The sequence below is a fragment of the Clarias gariepinus genome, chromosome 20 (genome assembly GCF_024256425.1).
Source record: "Clarias gariepinus isolate MV-2021 ecotype Netherlands chromosome 20, CGAR_prim_01v2, whole genome shotgun sequence".
Classification (NCBI taxonomy): Eukaryota; Metazoa; Chordata; class Actinopteri; order Siluriformes; family Clariidae; genus Clarias; species Clarias gariepinus.
The window spans coordinates 14,114,794-14,136,636 of NC_071119.1; the positions used below are offsets into that span (position 1 = coordinate 14,114,794).

A 21,843-nucleotide genomic window follows, 5' to 3' on the forward strand; every position below is an offset into this window, starting at 1 on the left:
GAACAGCATGGCAATGGTTTGCTTCTTACCTAAAAGATAGATCATATGAGGTAACATGGAGGGGATCTACATCTGCCCCATGTAGACTCTCTACTGGTGTCCCGCAGGGCTCAGTACTGGGTCCTCTTCTGTTCTCCCTCTATACCTGGTCTCTTGGTAAGGTCATATCATTGCATGGATTCTTATACCACTGTTATGCAGACGATACCCATCTTGTTCTCTCCTTTCCTCCCTCTGACACTCAGGTTTCCACCCGGATCTCAGCATGTCTGGCAGACATCTCATTTTGGATGGCTGCTCATCAGCTGAAGCTCAATCTCAGTAAAACTGAACTGTTGTTTATCCCTTATGACTCATCTCCAGGTCAAGACCTTGTGATATCCCTGGACAACAACCAAATCACTCCTTCAGCCACCGCCCGCAATCTTGGGGTAACCGTGGACAATCATTTGTCATTTTCCCCACACATCGCTAACCTTACTCGCTCTTGTCGATTTCTTCTTTACAATATCAGAAGAATTCGCCCATTTCTTTCTTCACAGGCTACTCAGATGCTTGTTCAGTCCCTTGTTATTTCAAGACTGAACTACTGCAACACACTCCTGGCAGGCCTGCCTCTGTCCACGATTCGTCCTCTGCAACTGATCCAGAATGCAGCAGCACGTCTTGTTTTTAACCTCCCCAAGTTCTCCCACACCACCCCACTCCTCCGCTCCCTGCACTGGCTTCCTGTAAAAGCAAATGCTTTTACACTGATGCTTGCCTACAAAGCTCAAAATGGCCCAGCACCCACTTACCTCTCTGCGCTAATTACACCACGCACTGCACCACGTTCCCTCCGAACAAGCTGTACTTTCAATAAACACATTCTATAGTAGTTTATGTTAAAGGTCGTAAAACTGTTAAACGCTCGTAAATGCAGAGCTACTCCTAAATTTATGTTCTTCCTTACCTTATCTTTTAAAAGCATTCCAGACTGGATGTAAACACTCCTGCATCCACCTTTTCTTTGGTTCTTTGTGTGTGTGCCTATATATACTCCTGTCTCCCACAATAAACTTTGAACGTCTCACTGAGCACTGACTTGTGTGTATCATTGAGGGGTTCCCTGGATCCAGGCGGGACAAGCAGAATACAGGCTGAGCACTAAGTAGACAAAAGGAGGTCTACCAAAATTCAAGAAATCCTTACATTGGACTAATGGCACTTAGTTATTAACCTAGTTAACCCAGTGTAAGTATGTATCCAATGATGTAAACATTAAAGCACTTTTTGTAAGTCGCTTTGGATAAGAGCGTCTGCCAAATGCCTAAATGTAAATGTAGATTCATGCCATGAGTAATTTTATTTAAGATTATTACGTTGTGCTCGGACCACTGACCTTCTGCGGTTTCCCAAATTTACAGTTTTTTAATCACTGGAATGGAAGAGATGGAAAGTTTCCTTATGATAACATGCATTGTATTTAATCACTGAAACAACAACCCATGATTTTTTTAATGCTATTTTACAAATGGAAAATACAAATGGAATAATTTTTTTAGTTTATTTATTTATTAATTTTTTAATAAAATCTAAAATTAAAACATTGTGGAGTGATTAAAAACAATACAACGCATGTTATGATAAGAAAAATCTCATTCCAGGTATTAAAAATGGTAACAATGACAATTTTAGAATGTAGAATCCAGAAGATTTAAAATTTACACGAGTTTAAGAAGAAGCCTGAAGCAAGATCCTCCGAGGGGTCGTTTTAGTTTCTCTGAGTGTATAGGTGAGAACAGCTGATTTACACCTGGGGAGGGTTTAATTATTTGCATTTGAATGTTGTCCAACATTGCAAAGCACACACAGTAAAACTAAAAAAACAACCACCTAAAGTAAACAGGAATAAGAGGCCCTGATTATACTGCATGAATATTATTTAGTACAACAAAATTCCTCCGCACTCTTGAAAACTTTATGCGTGCGATTGTGCGCTGATTAGATTATGTAGGAAATTAAAGAGGAGAATTATTATGCTGGATCAAACAAAAATATTATGGATTAAGTGTGTGCTGAAAAAACTGTTGTCACCAAAAATGTAACAGATGAGGATTTGTATCCATTAATCTGATAAACAGTTTAATATCAATATTATACTATAACCATATTATACCAAAGGTTTTTTTAGTTATTATAATGTTCTATTCTGGAAGTCTATTTTCCCAGTTATTTCCATGTTTAAATTTTGATGTGTTTACATGTAAAACAATTTTATAATAATAAACCGAGCTATATAACAGTTTATTCTTTGTACTAATAATATTGTTAGCTAGTAAACTTAATTAGCTAGTCTAAATAATAAAAATGTTTTTACAAGCCCTTGAGCTGTTGTTTGTGCTTTAATAATAACAATAGACAGATAAAAACAGAGTCTGCCTAAAAAAATTAATTGTGCCATTTTGCAAAATGTCCCTTTGCGCCACCTGGTGGTCATTTTACAAATCACCTTGAATTGCTGATTCTGATTTAGTTTGGCTGTTGAGGTTTGGCCGCGAGAGTGGGCGGCAGTGATAGACATTCCCCTTGAGTAAGCACTGTAGCTTTGGTTTAGATTTTTCATGTTTGTTGTATAAAGTACTCGGATATGGAAATTACTGTACTATCACTGTAGTATTTCTTCGATTACAACATATGATTTTTTTATGACTTAAGCTCTAATTATATAAAATAATGTAAGTCGCTCTAGATAAGAGCATCTGCCAAATGCCTAAATGTAAATGTACAGTATTTCCCACAGTCGTTCATAGCCATAAAGATGTTGGTCAGATTTTCAGTAACTTTTCTGAATCCAGGAACTAATATAACTTCGTTGAGAAAATTTCTCCAGTGGAGGGCCAATACACTTAATAAAAAGAAGTGCTGAAAGACTGTGCATCATTTAAAATGTTCATCTGACTAAAGCAACGCTCACACTCTGTTATGGAAATAGCCAGTGTGTTTATGGTTTGCAAAAGGGGTCTTAGGTCAATTGTATTAACCAATCATACTAGACATATAAGAATTTAGACTTTAAGTGCATACCAGTGCCAGTGCTTTATTTTAATTATGTGATTTTGTAATCCAGATTATAGGTAGCACATTTATCAAATTAATGTAATTAATCTTCTTTCCCTAATCTATTTTTGAATTTTTGTACTCAAGCAAGTAGGTGAAGCCACAGAGTCTAAGGAAAAAAAACAAAAGCTCTTCTATAATTGAAAATAAGAGTTGAGAATTCAAAACTCCTGTATTAAACCTTTTTTTTTTTTACTTGTACACATCTCCACTGAGAGAATTTGTGCGTACAGTGTGCATCACTTCTGTTCGCTTCTGTTTGAAATATGTCAAATATTTATTGATTGCATGTAATATTCATATTTTCTGAGATTGTGGATTTGGGGTTTTCATGAGCTGTATGCCATAAAATCTCAATTGCGAAAATGCAAACAGCACAAAAATAAAAAAATGCTCATGCAAGTTTGCATCATTTTTTGCGCTGTTTCGAAAATGCAAACAGCGCAAAAAAATGATGCAAACATGCATGAGCACCTTGTTACGATATTGAATTCTGATTGGCTTATTGCCGTTATTTATAGTTTGTACAGGTGAAACTTGAAAAATTTGAATATCGTGCAAAAGCTCATTTATTTCAGTAATGCAACTTAAAACTCTTGTGTGTGAAGCAAAGAGGGGGTACTTCACATAAACACAAACTCTCTCTCTCGCGCCTTTAGTGAGAGTGTGTGTGTGTGTGTGTGTGTGTGTGTGTGTGTGTGTGTGTGTGTGAGAAGCACCCCCTCTCTGCTTCACACACAAACACACACACTCTGCTCTTCAAAGAAACACTTTTCTGTCGCGAAAGTGCAAGTTAATTTGTTTTACGTTACAGCACTAATTCCGTTAGATTCCGATGTTCGTTGCTAATTTTTCCGACAAAACAGTCTTTCTGTTAATGTGTGTTTACGTGAAATTCAAATAAGAAAGGTTTACTGTGTAAGAAAGACTTATTAGAAGGTAAAAATAATTTTTTTCTTCTCAGCCTCTCTTATGTGTGTGCGCATAATTTGACAGCATCCCAGTTCACACACTAGGGAGGGGCTTCTCATACACACACACAGACACACACTTAAATGTCGGAGTGATATAAACGGAAACACTTTTTTTTTTTTTTTTTTTTTTTTAAAGGTAAAATGCAGGTTAATTTGTTTTATTTTTACATTATATTTTGTGTTAATTATTTTTATGTATTAATTTTTTTGGGGCTGTGGAACAAATAATTTGAGTTTCCATTATTGCTTATGGGAAAATTAAATTTAGTTTAAGAGTGTTTTGGAATACGAGCCCGCTTTTGGAACTATTTATGCTCGCAATCCAATGTTCCACTGTATTTGAGATAGACTCATCTTCATGACAAATTGTACATAATACACAGCATTCTTAATCTAAATAAGGGGGTTGGTTGTTTTACAGAAGGGATGGTCTTGTCATTTTTTTCAACAGCGGTTGTATGTATACTTCTTTGAATGTAAAAAACAAGTATTGAAATGTCAGACTCACTCACCCATATTTTCTCATCTGCTAGTCTCTTCTGTTCTTGTGTTCTTTTGTTATTCATTCTTGAAAGAGAGAGTAAAAAAATTTTAAATACACTATATTGCGAAATATAGTGAAAAGTATTCACTCACTCATCCAAATCATTGTATTTCGGTGATCCAATCACTTCCATGGTTACAATTGTGTAAAATCAAGCACCTACGAATGCAGACTGCTTTCTATTTGTGAAGAATGGGTCGCTCTCAGGAGCTCAGTAAATTCCAGTGTGGTACAGTAGGTAGACAAGCGGTATTATACTTTTACCGTTGCGGCGCATGGCAACAGCATTTGGATTTGTGCGTTTGCTGGCTTGTACCACTGAGTGGCGCTATATAACTATAGACTGAGACCTCAGGCCTTAGTTCGTTCTCTCCAGCATTAATGAGCCGCAGCTCGTCTAAAGCCGCACGTAGTTGCAGATAAAAACAAGTGAAACATTGTAATTAAACAAATTCACAGTAGTAACATTATAGTACAAATTTATAATTTTAATTAAACTAAATATTTTTAGGATCAAATTTAAGCAAGAAACGTTAACACACTGAGCCTTTAGATTTTATTATGTGTAATTAGAAAAACTACGCGTGTAGGATTGTCATCTTATATTTTGTGTTCTTTAAATTTGTAGTAGATTTAATAACTGAAAAATGAAACTAAATGAAATTAAAACATTGTTAGATTAATGTGCGAAAACTATATAGTAAAAACTATATGAGTTACATAGCCTTTGTAAGAGACAACAGTAGTTAATCAATTGGAATGGTTGTTACCGTCGCGCTCACTGCCGTGTAAAAACGTCAGCGGCCGCCAGGTGGCCCATGTGACATTTTCGCTCGTTGCAGTAAATACAATAGTGACTGTTATATAGCGTATCTCTGTATCTGTTTATTGTTATTTAAGTTCTGGATTATTTTGGGTACTTTTAACACATTGTTGGGTTGCTCATGTTGGCTTATATAAGATTTTTACAAATGAACACCTGGTTGGGTTATTTTGACCTAACAACTGGTTTATTCATTATTCTTTCGTTTCTCCAAATATCAGCCTGCAGAATGTTCGAAATATTACTGTTATTGTGTCACAGGTGTAGTTTTAAGAGTAGTTTAGGCAGGAATGCGTGTGTATACAGCTCAAAACCTCCATCAGTTATTAAAGATAGCGTCTATTTAGAAAAAATGCCCAGCGATTTCAGAGCTTCAGGAAATCTCCCGGCGCTCTGCGCATAACACCGGGCCAACTCATGTCGGAAAGAATTTATAAACGGTTATTAAACGTGGGCTATTGTTTTTTACTTATAATATTTGTTAATTTAATTTGAGGTTTTGGCTCAGGACTTCGATTCGGCATCGTGATTCTCCTCTTTAATTTACTCCATAGTTTTAATCAGCACTCAGCCGCATGCAGTTTTCCAGAGCGCACCGGCAAAAGTAGACTAATGATTATAAGCGCGTCGGGAAAACAGCAAGCAGACTCTGACCAATTTAAAATACGTTTGCGTTCATTTTCTGACGCGCTCAAGTTCACCAAAAACAATACAGAACAGCGCACCTTATTTGCTTTCAAACATTTACAAAATCATAAAGTTTTTTCGTTATTGTGAGTGTGCTTAAATAAAAGTTGAGTCTTATAAAGGCCATGTAGTCTTATATAGTTTTATTATATAGTTTTTGCACATTAGTCTGACAAAAGTTTTTTCAGCCTGTCACGGCGTGCGTCCAAATCAATATTGCTCCTCGCTCACTAGTTAGGCGGCCTCCCCTTCAGACATGCGAAGCAGCAGGACCACAGAATTACACATGACTGGTGAGCTATCGAGGGCAAATGGAACGAGCCCCAGGGACTTCAAAGGAACGAGAGGTGGGAGGGGCCGGTCCAGCCATCCGCGGAGAGCAGAGTCAGCGCGAGTGGACGAATGGCCATTGCACTCACACTGCGTAGTAAAATCCACTGTAACCCAACAAACCACAATCATCACCAGCCGTGCCTTATTCCGTCATGTCATGTGGGCATTATAAGACTTGTATTGAAAACTTCTAACTAAAAAGTGGCAGCTGGCACGACTAAAAATACACGCAGGTTATATTTTTTTTATAGTCTAAATAAAAACCCTCCGCTTTAATTTCCTATAGTCTAATCAGCGCTCAACCGCACGCATAGTTTTCAGAGCGCGAGGAATTTTTTTGTGCTAAATAATATTAATGCAGTATAATAATTCCTATTAATCCTGGGTTGTTCTTTTAGTGTCACTATAGTGCTTTACAATGCCAGACAACATTCAAATACAAATTTTTTACCCTCCCCAGGTGTGAATCGGCTGTTCTCACCTATACATTCAGAGAAACTGAAGTGCACTTCTCCCCACTTTAAAAACCTCTTGAATCGGAGGCTCTTCTGGAGACTTTCAGTGATTTCAATTTGTGTAATTTTAATCTTCTGGATTCTAGATTCTAAAGTTAACATTGTTGCCTTTTTTAATCCTTGGAATGGAAGAACTTGAGATTTTCCTTATGATAGTGTAAATTGCATTGTTTTTAATCAGTCTATACACAATAATATTCTTTGGTATTTTTAATTTTTTTATGGGGGTATGGGGGCTATCTTGTTTTATTAATCTCCGTGCCTGATTTAGGTTTAGTATTCAGTGCGCATCTGTTATATTACAACTATCATAACACTCAAATACCTTTTATTGGGGGTTAAGTGACTGATGTGCCTAATATTTTTCAGCTGAACCTTTGAACATTTATTGTGCTTAAATTTTACTGAAAATGACCGCGACACCCCTCTCTTTCTCTCTCTCTCACACACACACACAGAGAGAGCCAACCAAATCATTAGCACCTCCCTCCCCCAAACAGCACAGACATTTACTTTTTATCCATTTACTTAGGCTACATCTGAACTGAGTCGTTTGGGTAACATGGGTCGAACCCGTTACAAATCATAACAGCATACTGCATTTCATTCTTATAATAACGCAAAAACACTAGCGGGGCTGAATGACGAAAAATAAGATGACAAAACCCTACACGCTTCTTTTCTAATTACAAGTGATAAAATCAAAAGGCTCACTGTGTTAACATTTATTGTGCTTAGATTTGAACCTAATAAGATTTGATTTAATTTGAATTCCAGTGGCAGCTGGAACACCTAAAACAGATGCAGGATTTTTTTTTTATACTCTAAATAAAATGCTTTTTTAAACGTGGGCTATTGTTATTTACTTGCAATATTTGTTAATTTAATTTAAATGGGGTTTGGTCTCTGGAATGTTGAGCATCATGATCCTCTACTTTACTTTCCTACGTAGAATCTGCGCTTAATCGCACGCATAAAGTTTTGTAAATTCGTTTAATGTTTAATAGTAGATAATGACCCCCGTTGCGCTGTACCTCCGCTGGGAAAACCTTATGAAATAAGGACTGTTTAGGACTGTTATGATGATCTGCCACGGCGTGCGCCTGTGATGGGTGTGCGCCCAAATCTACTATCGCTACTCGCTCACTCCGTATGCTCCCTGAATAGGCGGCAAAGGTAAGGAGCCGCCTATTCGTGCCGGCTGGCGATAATTAACGTTAATATGATCTCTGGGAAGTATGTGATGTGATGTGACGCGCCCCAGGGACTTTAAACAAGGACACTAGAATTCCGCCCTTTGATCTCCGCACTGAGGACGGCGCAAGAAAGAGCTGCACGAGCTTCTGCGGCATCTTCACTCCCGCACCGTGCCCGCCTTCGCAGCCACTCTGCCGAAGAGGGAAAGGCTGCGAGGACTCGCGCCGGCCACCGACAGCGGGAGAAGTGTCGTCACGAGGGAGTGTGCAGGAGCACTGCCTCCTCGTGCTCAGTTCTGCCACTCCGCGCACCAACACTTATCGTCAGGTGTGTGCCCGCATGCCAGTGTGGCACAGCCCCTGGAACTGCACATGCACAACCTTTATCCCTTTCTTTCCATTCTCCCTCCTTCAACACTTTCTTCCCTATTTTACCTAAATAAATTAGCCTTTTCCCCGTAAGACCTCGCCTCGTGTCTGTGCTTTATGGTGCCCGTTACAGATCATAACAGCCTACTGCATTTCATTCTTATAATAACGCAAAAACACAAGCGGGGCTGAATGACCGACATCAGCTGACGCAGTAGAACGTCCTGACAATGTTGTAATTTTATAGTCATTTATTTTAGTTAATGAATCTACTATAAATTTTAAGAACACAAGATATAAGACACAAAACCCTATACGCGTCTTTTCTAATTACACGTAATAAAATCTAAAGGCTCACTGTGTTAACATTTATTTTGTTTAAATTTGATCCTAATAAGATTTAATTTAATTTAAATTCTACATTTATATTGTCATTTTAGTTCTGTGATTATGAATTTAACTACAATATTTTATTTGATTTTAACCGCTACTACGTGCAGTTCTAAATCTCCGTGTCTCATTAATTCAGCAGAGAATGAACTAAGGCATGAGGCGTCAGTCTGAAGTTATATAGCGCCACTCAGCGGTAAAAGCCAGCAAACGCACAAAGCCAAACGGTACCGCCGAGTGCCGCGACGGTAGAACTTACATTCCGATTAGGTAACCACTGTACGTTTATTTAAGCGCACTCACAATGACAGAAAAACGTTATGATTTTGTTAAATAAAGAAAGTAAACAGGGTGCGCTGTTCTGTATTGTTTTCGGTGAACCTGAGCGCGTCAGAAACTTAACCGAAACTCCATGTATACTCGCCTCTCAGATGTGAAAAATATATTCTTATATAAAACGAAATGTCTGCTTTTATATACCCAGCAAAAAAAGAAACGTCACTTTTTCAGGACTGTGTATTTTAACAATAATGTTGTAAAAATCCAAATAACTTTACAGATCTTCATTGTAAAGGGTTTAAACAATGTTTTCCATGCATGTTCAATTAACCATAATCAATTAATTAACATGCACCTGTGGACGTTAAGACCTTAACAGCTTACAGAAAGTAGGCATTTAAGATCACAGTTCTAAAAACGAAGGACACTAAAGAGACTTGTCTACCGACTGTAAAACACCCAAAGAAAGATGCCCAGGGTCCCTGCTTATCTGCGTGAATGTGCATTAGGCATGCTGCAGGGAGGCATGAGGACTGCTGATGTGGCTAGGGCAAAAAATTGCCATGTCTGCACTGTGAGACGCCTAAGACGGCGCTACAGGGAGACAGGAAGGACAGCTGATCATCCTCGCAGTGGAAGACCACGTGCAACAACACCTGCACAGGATCGGTACATCCGAATATCACACTTGCGTGACAGGTACAGGATGGCCACAACAACTGCCCGAGTCACACCAGGAACACACAATCCCTCCATCAGTGCTCAGACTGTCCGCAATAGGCAGTCCATGAGGAGGAGATGCACTGCAGTACTTCAAGCAGCTGGTGGCCACACCAGATACTGACTGGTACTTTTGATTTTGAGCCTCCCTTCATTCAGGGACACATTGTGAAACATTTTTAGTTTATGTCTTATGGTGTTGACTCTTTTAGTGTTCATACACTAAAAGAAAACGTCTACTAGAAAACGTTTGGAATACGTTTGGAAACTCTTTCCAAGGCTGTCAAAATAACCCAACCAGGTGTTCATTTGTAAATGACTCACTGTATCTCATATGACCCAACACAACAATGTGTGTAAAGTACCAGAAAAAAAAACAGAATTTTGACCCAGCCTAAACAACCCAACGATGTGTTTACAGAAACAACACAACATTTTAAGTGTGTCTTTTTTAAGTTATTGTAATGTTTTATTCTGAAAGTCTATTTTACCAGTTATTTCTATATTTAAAGTTTGATGTATTTATAAAAATAATAAAAAAAAAAAAAAAACAATAAACAGATACAAACAGAAATAGGCTATATAACAGTTAATTCTTTGTACAAATAAAATTATTAGCTAGTGAACTTGATCGTCTGTCCGAACAACATTTAACCAATGTTTGTTTTTTTGACTCATTATTATAAAATAAATATCAATAGCTCTGGTTACTAGTCTTATTAAAACAATAGTCTTGTTTTTTTTGTTGTATAAAGTTCTAAGATGTGAAAATTACAATCACTGTAGTATTTTTTCGATACAACATATTGTTAAGACTTTATGACTTAATTATACAGTATTTAAAACTGCGGCCAGTAAAAAAATGTCACTTTGCGCCAGCTGGCAGTAATTTCACTAATGACTTTAAAATCCAGTCGTAAAATTTCCTCGCTACTAAACATGCCACAGTCAACTGGTATTGGTATTATAAAGTGGAAGCGATTGGGAACAACAGTAAATTAGCCAAAAAATGGTAGTTTATGACAGACGGAATGGTCGGCCAAAAATGCTTAATGCTGCAAATGAAATCATGCTTATTTTACTTTGATGTCAGAAGATGTCCAGCAATGCAATCAGCAAAGAAATAGCGAAATCTTTGGGACCTAGGTCCCAATGAAGTAAAAAATCTAATCTAATTGCACACTAATCTATCTAATGTCCGGAAAAATCTGGACAGTGGTCTTCATGGAAGAATTGCAGCCCAAAAGCAGTGGAAACAAGTGGCTAAGCGACTCAAATAAGTTAAAATGAGAAATATTTGGCAGTAGTGGGAGGCAAGCTGTTTGCCAAAGGGCCAGAGAGAGGTACAATAATGAGTGTCTGCAGGCAACAGCAAAGCATGGTGGAGGTTTCTTTTAAGTTATCATGAGACAACAGTTTTAAACATGGATTGGCCACCACAGAGTCTAGATCTTAATCTTATCAAAAAATCTTTGGAATGTGCTAGAGAAAACTTAATGAAGAGGTCTGACTTTCCGCCCCATCATCAATAAAAGATCTTAGGCAGAAAGTAATGCAACTCTGGACTAAAACCAATTTTGTGACATTGCATAAGCAAAAAGATTTCATGGCCATAACCAAAGCAAAAGGTAGGCCAGTGAAATATTTGTGGGTGCAAGGTTTTTTATCTGGGCAGTGTACGCATACACAATCAAAAATATACATATCTTTATTTTGATTATTAATTAACCAGCTGAAAATCCTGAAATGTTTTTTTTAAAAGGCTTTTTTGACAAATATTTCTAACTGTTTTCACTATCTCTCTTTCTTTGGAGCTCCCTCTGCCCTCTGGACTTGTTTGATTCATCCTGGAGCAAGCTTCTGGTTGGAGTTCTCGTTGCCTGGAGGCCTCTGCCTTGCTGCAAAGGATGGCCCCGTGGGCCACAGGTAGTTTTTCTCTGATGGTTTGCAACTGCATTGAGACTAATGCATGTAACATGAGACTACAGTAAAACCTTAGATTTTTAGTAAAGAAGTGTTTTGCAAGATGAGTAATAATTAATACATTTTAACTTGATGTTTGTTGATACGCCTTGATACGATTTGTTAACTGAGCATGTGTGTGCAAGAAAGTTGGCCTTAACAGTAACCCCTCTCGTCACCCTCCTCCTCTCCACTCTCTCCCTCACTCAAAACGGTCACGATTATTTTTAAAGGTAAAGTGTAGATTAATTTGTTTTATTTTTACTTTATATTTTGTATGCATATTTTTATATGAATTTTTTGGGTTGTGCAAGGAATCATGGGAGTTTACATTATATCTTATGGGGAAATTTGCAATGACATACATGTCTTTTGATATACAAGCACGCTTGAAGTTGTACTAATTTCAAACATGGAAATGTTGCATACAATACAATTTTTTTTTTTAATTATGTTAATCATACCCAACGAAGTTGGAGTACCTTGTCTGGCAGGGAAAAACAGGCAATCTTGAGGCTCCTTAGACCGTCATCAAGCGGAATCCTTAAGACAAGGAAAGACTGAAAATTAAAACATGGAACATAAGAGAACTAACTGACATAGGAAAACAGCAAATGATCTGTCAAGTGATCTGGCAAGTGATTGATAGACTAAACATTGATATACTAGGTTTATCAGAAACATACATGCCAGATGAAACAGAATACATGCTCCACAAAACCAAAAACAAGTGGAAGAACATATAAACTTATCACATCCAAACGAGAAATTGATTTTCATAGATTTTTGCAGGAAAAAAAGGTCTCAAGCTAAAAAACAAAACAAACCAAAAACAATAACAAGAGTACTAAAAGATAAATAAATAAAGTTGTAAAGAAGACCACAAAACAAGCAACAGTATAACGGACTATACCGCAATAAACAAAAAAATATAACAATAATTATATTATATAAAAATATTATAATATATTTTTAGATGCGAAGTAATACATAAAATCAATAACCTCTCAGAGTGACTCAAAAGTAGCCAGAGAAAAAGTAAAAATAAACAAACAAAATAGACAACAAACTCTTTTTAAAAGATTGATAAAAGAAGACATTTGAGGAAGCTGTCAATCACCAAGAACTGTCTGTGTGCAAAATATGAATTGATGTCACAATGAAGCTAAAATATGCAACAAATACAACTGGATTATTGAGAAAACATCTGGTAAATAAAACAAGAAAGGAAAATAATATGGGCTTACAGGAAAAAATATAGAAACAAAGATAAAAAAAACTAAACAAAAAAACAATATGGAAGTAAAAAAACATGGTGCCAAACCCAACAAAGGGAAAAAAATTGTAAATAAGGATGGAACACTATTAAAAACAATATGAAACGCATCGCAGATGTATATCAACATGAAAATATAAGAAAAATGATTATAAACCCTATTTGTTGCAATACTAAAAAAACAAAAAACAAAAAAAAACATGGGGAAATTCATGGTGCTTAATGGGTTTTGCAAAAGCAATCGACAATTCCGTTCTTGCAGGAACTGTTTAGGAAAAGCTGAGCTTCGTATCTTAAAATTACAACGGACTGCTGTCATTACTTAATTACATTCATTATTTCATAGTTTTAAAATCTCCAGTATTGTTCTAAAATGTATATATATATATATTCACACACAAACCGCAATTCCAATAAAGTTGGGAGATGTTGTGTAAAACATATAATAAAAACAGACTACAATGACCGCCAATCCTTGTTGAACCATATTCAATTAGAAACACCACAAAGACGAGATAAGCAATGTTTAAACTGATAAAATTGATAGTTTTTTTGGCCTCCAACACATTCCTAAAGAGCTGGAACAGGGGTATTTTCACCACTGTGTCACATTGCGTTTTTTTTTAAAACACCACTCAATAAGTGTTTGGTAACTGAGGACACTAATTGTTGAAGCTTGTAGATGGAATTCTTTTCTATTCTTGCTTGATGTATGACATTAGCTGCTCAACAGTCCAGGGTCAACACTAATAGTTGCCCAATAATTGTGCACGAGATATTTAAAAAAGCCAAATCCTCACTTTTACTTTCTTATATACTTAGGTTTACCAACATTTTGGATTGATTAAAAGCACTGTAGTTGTTCAATAATGAAATAAATTCTCAAAAACGCAACTTGCTTAATAATTGTGCACACAGTGAATGTGGAGCATTGTGAGATCAGGCAATGGTAACACACAGCTGTCAGGATCTGCACGCAGGCAAGGCAGCTGGTAAACCTTATGGGGAAAACAGGTACGTCAGGCCAAGCTCACACCTACTGAAACCTTGGATCAGACTACAGAGCGTCTACACTGTTGGTACATTCGACTGGGTGGTAGGTCAGGCATCAGGATCTGCATGCAGGCGAAGTAAACTGTATGTACGCAAACGAAGCCTCCGTGGCTTCTGGCTGTACCTGTACTAATAATTGCTGCTACTGAGTCACCACAAATCACTACATTTCAGTCTTAGCCCATTCTAATGCCATCAGTTATACATACACTCATTTACAGTAAATACACTCAGACAAGCAGATGTTCTCTTGCTACTTTTAATTTGTAACTAGGTATAGTAACTGCAGCTCCAGTTTTCCCCTATCCCTGATCCTTAGATGATCTGGTAATCAATTAAAGTTATATTATTACCAATTAGTGATGGGTCGTTTACGAACGATTTGTTCTTTTTGAACAAGTCTTAAATGTGACTCAGAAGAATAAGTAGTCTCAGAAAGTGATTTGTTTATTTTCTACTGGGGTGCATGCTCAAAGCATCTAAAACCTACATAGGTTATGTACAGGAAACAGAAATGAGTAGTTACCTTTGAGTCTTTGGTCCGAGTCATTCGTTCTTTTGTCACGTGACTCCCATAGATGCTATGCAGTGCAATAGATTCAAAAGAACGAACGATTCGGACCAAAAGATATAAGAGGTGAGCTACTTATTCTGTTTATTATATTTCCTTAGCTGCATTGTAAAATTTTCATCACTGGAATTACAGCCAATCTTTGTGACCTGTTGGGGGTCTGTTTATTGAAAATTAACATTTTATTTAATTTTTAATCAGAAGAACAGAATGAAATAAATGACTAATAAAAAAAAACATTAGTACATTTTAATGAACGAGATCTAAATAATTAAGTCAAATGATTCAAACTTCCCATCGCTATTACCTATGACATAAAAATCGTTAATGCTGCTGAAGGAGCGCCAGTTACACCGGTGGCAGGGCAAACTGAATTTTGTTTTACGTGTACAGTCTTGTACCCCAAGTCTCCTGGGATAGGCTTAAGGAAGAGGATGAACAAGCTTTTAGAGTTCTTTAGTCGCTCAATTAGCTGGTTATGTGTATAAAACAACAAAAACGATTTTATTCATAATTATCCAAGCTAGACGAATAAATAAAGTTGAGTTACATTGGTAACTTACCGCATAAGAGGCCAAAATTTGCTGTCTGATAAAATAACTAATATTACGAGATCTTTACCTACTATCTAAAACTATGTTATATAATCGATGTTCATGCCAAAATTCCATCCGATGGAAAAGTCGAATGCAGTCAGATTAATATCCCTCTTAGCTGTGGTTTGCTAGTTAGCTTAGCCGATAGCTTGGTAGCAAACATTGTTAGCAAGCCATAGGATTTCCTTGTCACGTTTTTGCTTGGATTTGTTAACGATGTATGAAAAGCAGCACAAAATAGGAAAAAACACAGATTGTAGATAGACAACGCGTCTCGAATACGTGCCTGGCGTTCATTATATCTACCATACTACACCGACTTACCCCTTCGCGGAAACTCCTCATTACAAAACATTATCGACCTTTAACACCGGAACTAGTGTTGCCAACTATTTTCAATCGAAAGTAGCTAAAGCCTGCTGGAAAAGACGCTAGACGTCGAAAAATTGCGTCATTTACATATTGATTGCGTATTTACGCAGTATTTGCGCAGCAACTCGTAGCAGCCAAATAAGGTGGCGTGCACAACAGCAACCGACATCGAGTCATTTCTGCCTACATTGCGCTGAAGCTTGGGTTAGCCTGGCGCCATATTAGTATACTCAAATTGAACCGTTCCTTTAAACTGTTCTTTATGCTCCAGTGTTCAAACCGCAAGAGAAACAAGCATTTAATCCAGCATCAGTGTTGTCTTCACCCTCTTATATAAAAAGTAAATGTGGTAAAGTGGAAAGACAGAAGATTATTTTACCATTATTATTTTTCATTTGAATAAATAATTATAGGTGGCACAGTGATGTAGTGGTTAGCACTGTTGCCTTGCACCTCCAGGGTCCCTGTTCCACTCCTGGCCAGGTTCTATTCCCGCTTATGTGTGCATGGAGTCCCTGTGCTTGGTGGGTTTCCTCCAGGTACTCCGGTTTCTTCCCACAGTCCAAAGACCTGCAGATTAGGATAATTGCAAAACTAAATACAGGATAAAGCGGTATAGACAATGAGTGAGTGAGTAAGTAAATAACTATATTTAATATGTTTATTACACAGGACATCTATTAAATATTGTTCTTCAATTTGTTTTTAATAAGGGAAAAGAAAATCAGTTAAAAGAGAAAAAAATCCCTCCAACATTCTTAAAAAAAATAATACTACACCCTCTTTTGTGTGGTATGTTTTAATATTTAATTTATTTATTTTTTTATTAAATTTAAAATCATTCTTTAAATAATAATAAAAAAAACATATTGTAGCGTTCTTGACTTTGCTCCTTGTTTTAGCATTGTAAAGTTAGTTCATTCATATTGTGGCGTGGGCGGGGCGGCAGCTGACGACCAGCATGCCTTGCGGGGATGTCGGTGGGTTCACCATGATGGGGAAGGGTGTTTGGGTTAGTGGCTTCGGCCCTGTTTGTGTGTCGGGGTGTGTGACGTGTGAAATGTGCTCCAGTTCATTGGGAGATAGGTTCTTGAGTGAATGTGCTGCTCATGCTGTTTTTTAGACTGCGTGTGTGCTAAATAAAGTACTCCCAGCCATTGCATTGGGCAGCAAATAAGCTCGCTCGTCTCTCCACCATCCTTTCCGGCAATAAAAATGCTACAATATAATTAAAGTAGCTTGTGAAAGGGGAAACTAGCCAGCTAGCAAGCTGTGCATAATGTATTCTTACCGCATAAGTCTTCCTTACGAGGAGAGACTCAAAATTAAACGGCAGGGCAGACCAATGCCCAAGATTGATCTGGTGCAAAAATCAGGAAAAAATAACAGGTCTTTTCAGCTCTCCTGGTTTGACAAGGTGAACTGGCTGACTGGAAGTGCTGTGACAAAGAAAATTTACTGTTGGCCATGCCTCTTGATGAAACCTATCAGGAAATGGGATGTGTTTGGTCAAACGTGGGTTTTGGGGGTCTGGGTAACTTTGACAGGGCAGACAAAAGGCATGAAAAATGCAAAGAACATAATGAATTTTATGATGAAGGCTTAATATGAGCTTTCCCTGTTTCAAAAGCTAGCAGCCGCCACTGATCCTGAACTATAAAAAAAGCTTTCAGTGCTGCTAGATAGTTGTATCTCCCCACTCTCATAGAAAATAACAAAAATTATCCTAGATTTTTATTTAATACCGTAGATAAATTAACTAAAAAGAAGACCACTGCAGAAATCTCCACAACAACAACATACAGTAGTGAGGATTTCATGAACTTTTTCAATAACAAAATCATAAATATTAGGCAAAAAATTTAGGCTTTGAAACCAGACAATTTAAGTGATACAGATGATCAACTAACCACACCATATCAGAACCTAGAATACTTTACTCCCCTTGAAAAGAGTGAACTAATTTCACTCATGTCTTCTTCAAAATCGTCAACCTGTGAATTAGATCCTATACCGACACATTTTCTCAAGCAGATAGTACCAACAATAACAGGACCGCTGTTGAAAATAATTAATGTATGTTCCTAAATCCTTTAAATTAGCAGTTATTAAAGCGCTAATCAAGAAACCTGACCCTGACTTCTGTCAGCTTTCCAATTACAGGCCGATATCAAACCTCCTCTTTATCTCTAAGATTCTGGAAAAGTTAGTATCATAGCAGCTATGTTCACACCTACATAGAAATAGCATAAATGAACTGTATCAGACAGGATTTAGGCCTCATCACAGCACAGAGACAGCATTTGTTAAAGTAGTAAATGACCTCTGCTTAGGGTTGCGTCAGGTTCTGCGACGGCTTACAACCAGAACTACAGCTTGAACTGTCTTGTCGTGATGCTGGCCTGTCGCTGGACGACAGTATTAACCTGGCCATCAAGCTGGATCAGCACCTCTGCGGTCAAAGAAGGCACCTCCCAACCTGAGGTGCCGCGGGAAGATCGGATCAGAGCCGCCGTGAAAGCCTCACCAAACCCCTCAGTGACCCGCGCGAAAGCAACCATCCCGAACCAATGGAGGTCGGCGGGGTTGTGTTTATAATGTGGGGGGGAGCACACAAAGTCAACACCTGTCCACTGCTGAACGTAACCACATACACACCTCCTCGAACTCATCACTCTTTTTGTTTGCATGCCAGTTTAACCTACAATAATCATACGGTGTCTGTCTTACCCCTCATAGATTCCGGTTCGGCTGGCAACTTCATCTCATCTACTCTTCTTTCCAAGCTACGAGCTCCTGTATCCAAGCTTCCATACCCGATTCCAGTTAAAGCTTTAGATGGTCAAACCTTAAAACAATCGCCTTTTGAATTCCTCTACGTGCCACTACGATTAACTTTCCCGAGTCATACCGAGGAGTTAAAATTTTTTGTGTTCCCTCAGGTCGACCAGTCCATCGTGCTGGTATCACCATACCATCTGAGTACCAAGCATTTCAAGATCTGTTTAGTTTTAGGGCTGCAGCACGACTTCCCCCCCATCGTCCGTGGGACTGTGCGATTGAGCTCATGCCGAGGAAAACACCACCTTGCTCGTGCATTTTTCCATTGTCCGTGGTGGAAACCCGGGCCATGGTGGAATATGTGAGTGAGGCTTTCCAGCAGGGGCTTATCAGTAAGTCCACGTCTCCAGCTTCAGCAGGATTTTTTTTTATTAAAAATAAGGCGGGGGCCCTGGGCCCTGGGCCCTGTATTGATTATCGCGGTCTAAACGCTATCACAGTAAAGTATAAGCACCCACTGCTCCTGGTTCCAGCCGCTATCCGACTCCGAGGCGCTTCTATCTTTACCAAACTCGACCTCCGCAGCGCTTACAATCTAGTACATGTTCGTAAAAGGCGATGAATGGAAGACTGCGTTTAGCACCACATCCGGACATTACGAATACAACGTGATGGCGTATGGGCTGGTAAACGCACCTGCAGTGTTTCAGGGGTCCATGAATGACGTGTTTCGACATATAAACCGTTAAGTTGTAGTATACTTATATGATATCTTGGTATACTCGCGGTCATATGGAGAGCACGTCGGGCATGTAACCGCCGTCCTTCATCGGCTGTGCGAACATGGGCTCTATGCGAAGGCGGCGAAATGTGATTTTCATCAACAGGAGATTGCATTCACTTCAGCACAGTGGCAGCACCGCTCACAAGTGTGTTAAAGGGAAAACCACAGCGCCTGCGCAAGTTCCCGCTGAAAGCTTTCCAGCGTCTCAAACGAGCTTTCACTTCTGAAATTCTAAAATTACCTGGCCCGGAGAAGCCCTTCATAGTTGAGGTGGGGCTGGGAGCGGTGCTGTCACAACGTCACGGCAACCCAGAAAAACTTCACCCCTGTGCTTTCTTTTCACGAAAACTAAATTCAACTATGATTTTGGTGGTAGAGAACTGCTAGCAGTAAAAGCGGCATTAGAGGAGTGGCGGACCTGGTTGGAGGGAGCTAAACACCCCTTTACCGTACTCACCGACCATCGGAATCTTGAGTACATCCAACAGACAAAAAGACTAAACTCTTGCCAAGCCTGATGGGCGCTGTTCTTCACACGCTTAGAATTTGTTATTACGTATCGGCCCGGCTCAGGCAATAAGAAAGCAGATGCGTTATCCCGTTACTATTCGACGCCGGATCAAAACCTAGATCCAAAAACCATCTTGCCATCGACACACGTGGTGGCTCTGATCGTATGGGACATCAATTCAGTCCCACCCCGCGCCCAGAGACTGTCCTCCAAATCGAACATACACTCCGGAGCCACTACGCAAGCGAGTGACGATTGCAGCTCACACGAGCTTATCATCAGGTCACCCCGGTGTATCACGTACTATCCACCTCTTAGAACCCAAGTTCTGGTGGCCAAAATTGCGGGAAACCATGAGAACAGTCGTTTTGTCTTGTGCAACATGTGCCGCAACCAAAAGCCCTTGTAGGTTGCCAGTTGGTAAATTAATGCCCCTACCCACACCTAACAGACCGTGGTCCCATATCGCAGTGGACTTTGTGACGGATCTGCCAGTGTCAAAGGGGTACACGACTATTCTCGTAGTGGTAGATCGATTTTCTAAGGGAAGTCCTTTCCTTCCGTTTAGCTCTCTCCCATCAGCCTTCCAGGTGGCAGAAACCCTATTCGAATCAGTGTTTGCTACTACGGTATTCCGGAGGATATTGTTTTCGATCGTGGTCCCCAATTCATCGCGCAGGTCTGGTGCTAGGGCATCAGCCACAGCTCTGTCCCTGGGTGCCACTCCCACCGACATCCCTATGGTGGATCAGTGGTTTCAAAGAGCGGAAAAAGTATGGGAAAAAGCGCACACCAAGATCTCCCAAGCAGTTTGTAGATTTAAAAAAGCTCGACACGAGACCTTCACCTAAACCTCCCCTGTCGAAAACTCACCCCCAAATACATCGGTCCATTTCCAATTCTCACACAAGTAAACCCAGTCACATTTAAGTTACAGCTTCCACGTCACATGTTTTTCACATTTCCCTTCTCAGGCCAGTGATTCCGGGACCCCTGAACGAAGGCGTCGCATCCCCGGAGCTGTGGAGTTAGCGGGCGTCCCTGCATACAGGGTAAAGGAGTTGCTGGACTCCCGGAGGAGAGGGGGCTCCCTCCAGTACTTGGTAGATTGGGAGGGGTACGGCCCGGAGGAACGGAGCTGGGTCCCGGCCCGAGACATTGTGAGTAAAGAACTCATAACAGAATTCCATCAAGCTCGGCCCGATCGCCCAGCACCACGACCACCGGGTCGACCCGTCCGCCGGCAATTCCATTAGGCTGGTAGATCCCCACTTCCTCCGGTCACGCAGAGTGGACGCTCGCACCCCCCTCAGAATGCCGGTCCTAAGGGGAGGGGGGCGGGGGGAGTACTGTAACATCCCTGCCACCTCAGTCCGGGAGGTTAAAATCTGGGTCACCGGATTATAGTTCGCTTTGTCTTCCCCTAGTGTGTCTGTGTGTGCATGTCTCCCTGTATTGTTATCAGCACGAAATTAAGGTCACCTGTCTACCCCTGTGTGTGTCTCTATATATATCCCAGCTGAACCACTAGCCCTTTGTCTGTTCACTGCCGTGCACCATTGTGTTTCGTCTGGTTACTAATTTCATGTGTGTGTGTGTTCTTCCAGGACTGTTCTGTGTTTTTCTTACAAAGCCCCAAAAATATGGAATAGTCTTCTAAATAATGTTCAGGACTCAGACACAGTCTCAGTGTTTAAGTCCAGACTTAAAACCTATTTATTTAATCAAGCATTTTTATAAATAGGTTCGTCTTGGGTAAAGGGGCAGGTCTAGGGGACTCATGGACGTAGAGTATTATGGTAAACTGTCATGTTTAGATGCTGTCTTCCCCACTCTCATTGATCCCTCAGGTTTGTTGACGGTGAGGTAATTGTTTGCTTTACATCTCAGGGAGCCTTCATGTCTGTGTTTCTTTCTGGCTCTTCCTTTTCATTATGCCGTTATAGTGAGTCGCTGCTTGCACTCTACACTAAATATACACTCACATTATACATTATGTAACTGTGAC

The 21,843-nt window shown here is 39.4% G+C and overlaps 2 protein-coding genes across 2 annotated transcripts in view; one reads left to right on the top strand and one right to left on the bottom strand.

The window, feature by feature from the left end:
• Positions 1-15,696, bottom strand: part of fam135a (family with sequence similarity 135 member A) — an 84,198-nt gene extending 68,502 nt beyond the window's left edge. The window contains exons 1-3 of the mRNA XM_053480374.1: positions 15,355-15,696; positions 12,374-12,434; positions 4,586-4,640 (exon numbers count right to left, since the gene is read on the bottom strand). The gene's annotated coding sequence lies outside the window, so the exon portion shown is untranslated. The remainder of the gene's footprint in view (positions 1-4,585; positions 4,641-12,373; positions 12,435-15,354) is intronic.
• A 2,457-nt stretch (positions 15,697-18,153) lies between these two features.
• col9a1b (collagen, type IX, alpha 1b) overlaps positions 18,154-21,843 on the top strand; it is a 38,961-nt gene continuing 35,271 nt past the window's right edge. The window contains exons 1-3 of the mRNA XM_053479755.1: positions 18,154-18,335; positions 20,515-20,644; positions 20,810-20,999. Coding sequence (XP_053335730.1) covers positions 18,154-18,335; positions 20,515-20,644; positions 20,810-20,999 — 502 coding nt within the window. The remainder of the gene's footprint in view (positions 18,336-20,514; positions 20,645-20,809; positions 21,000-21,843) is intronic.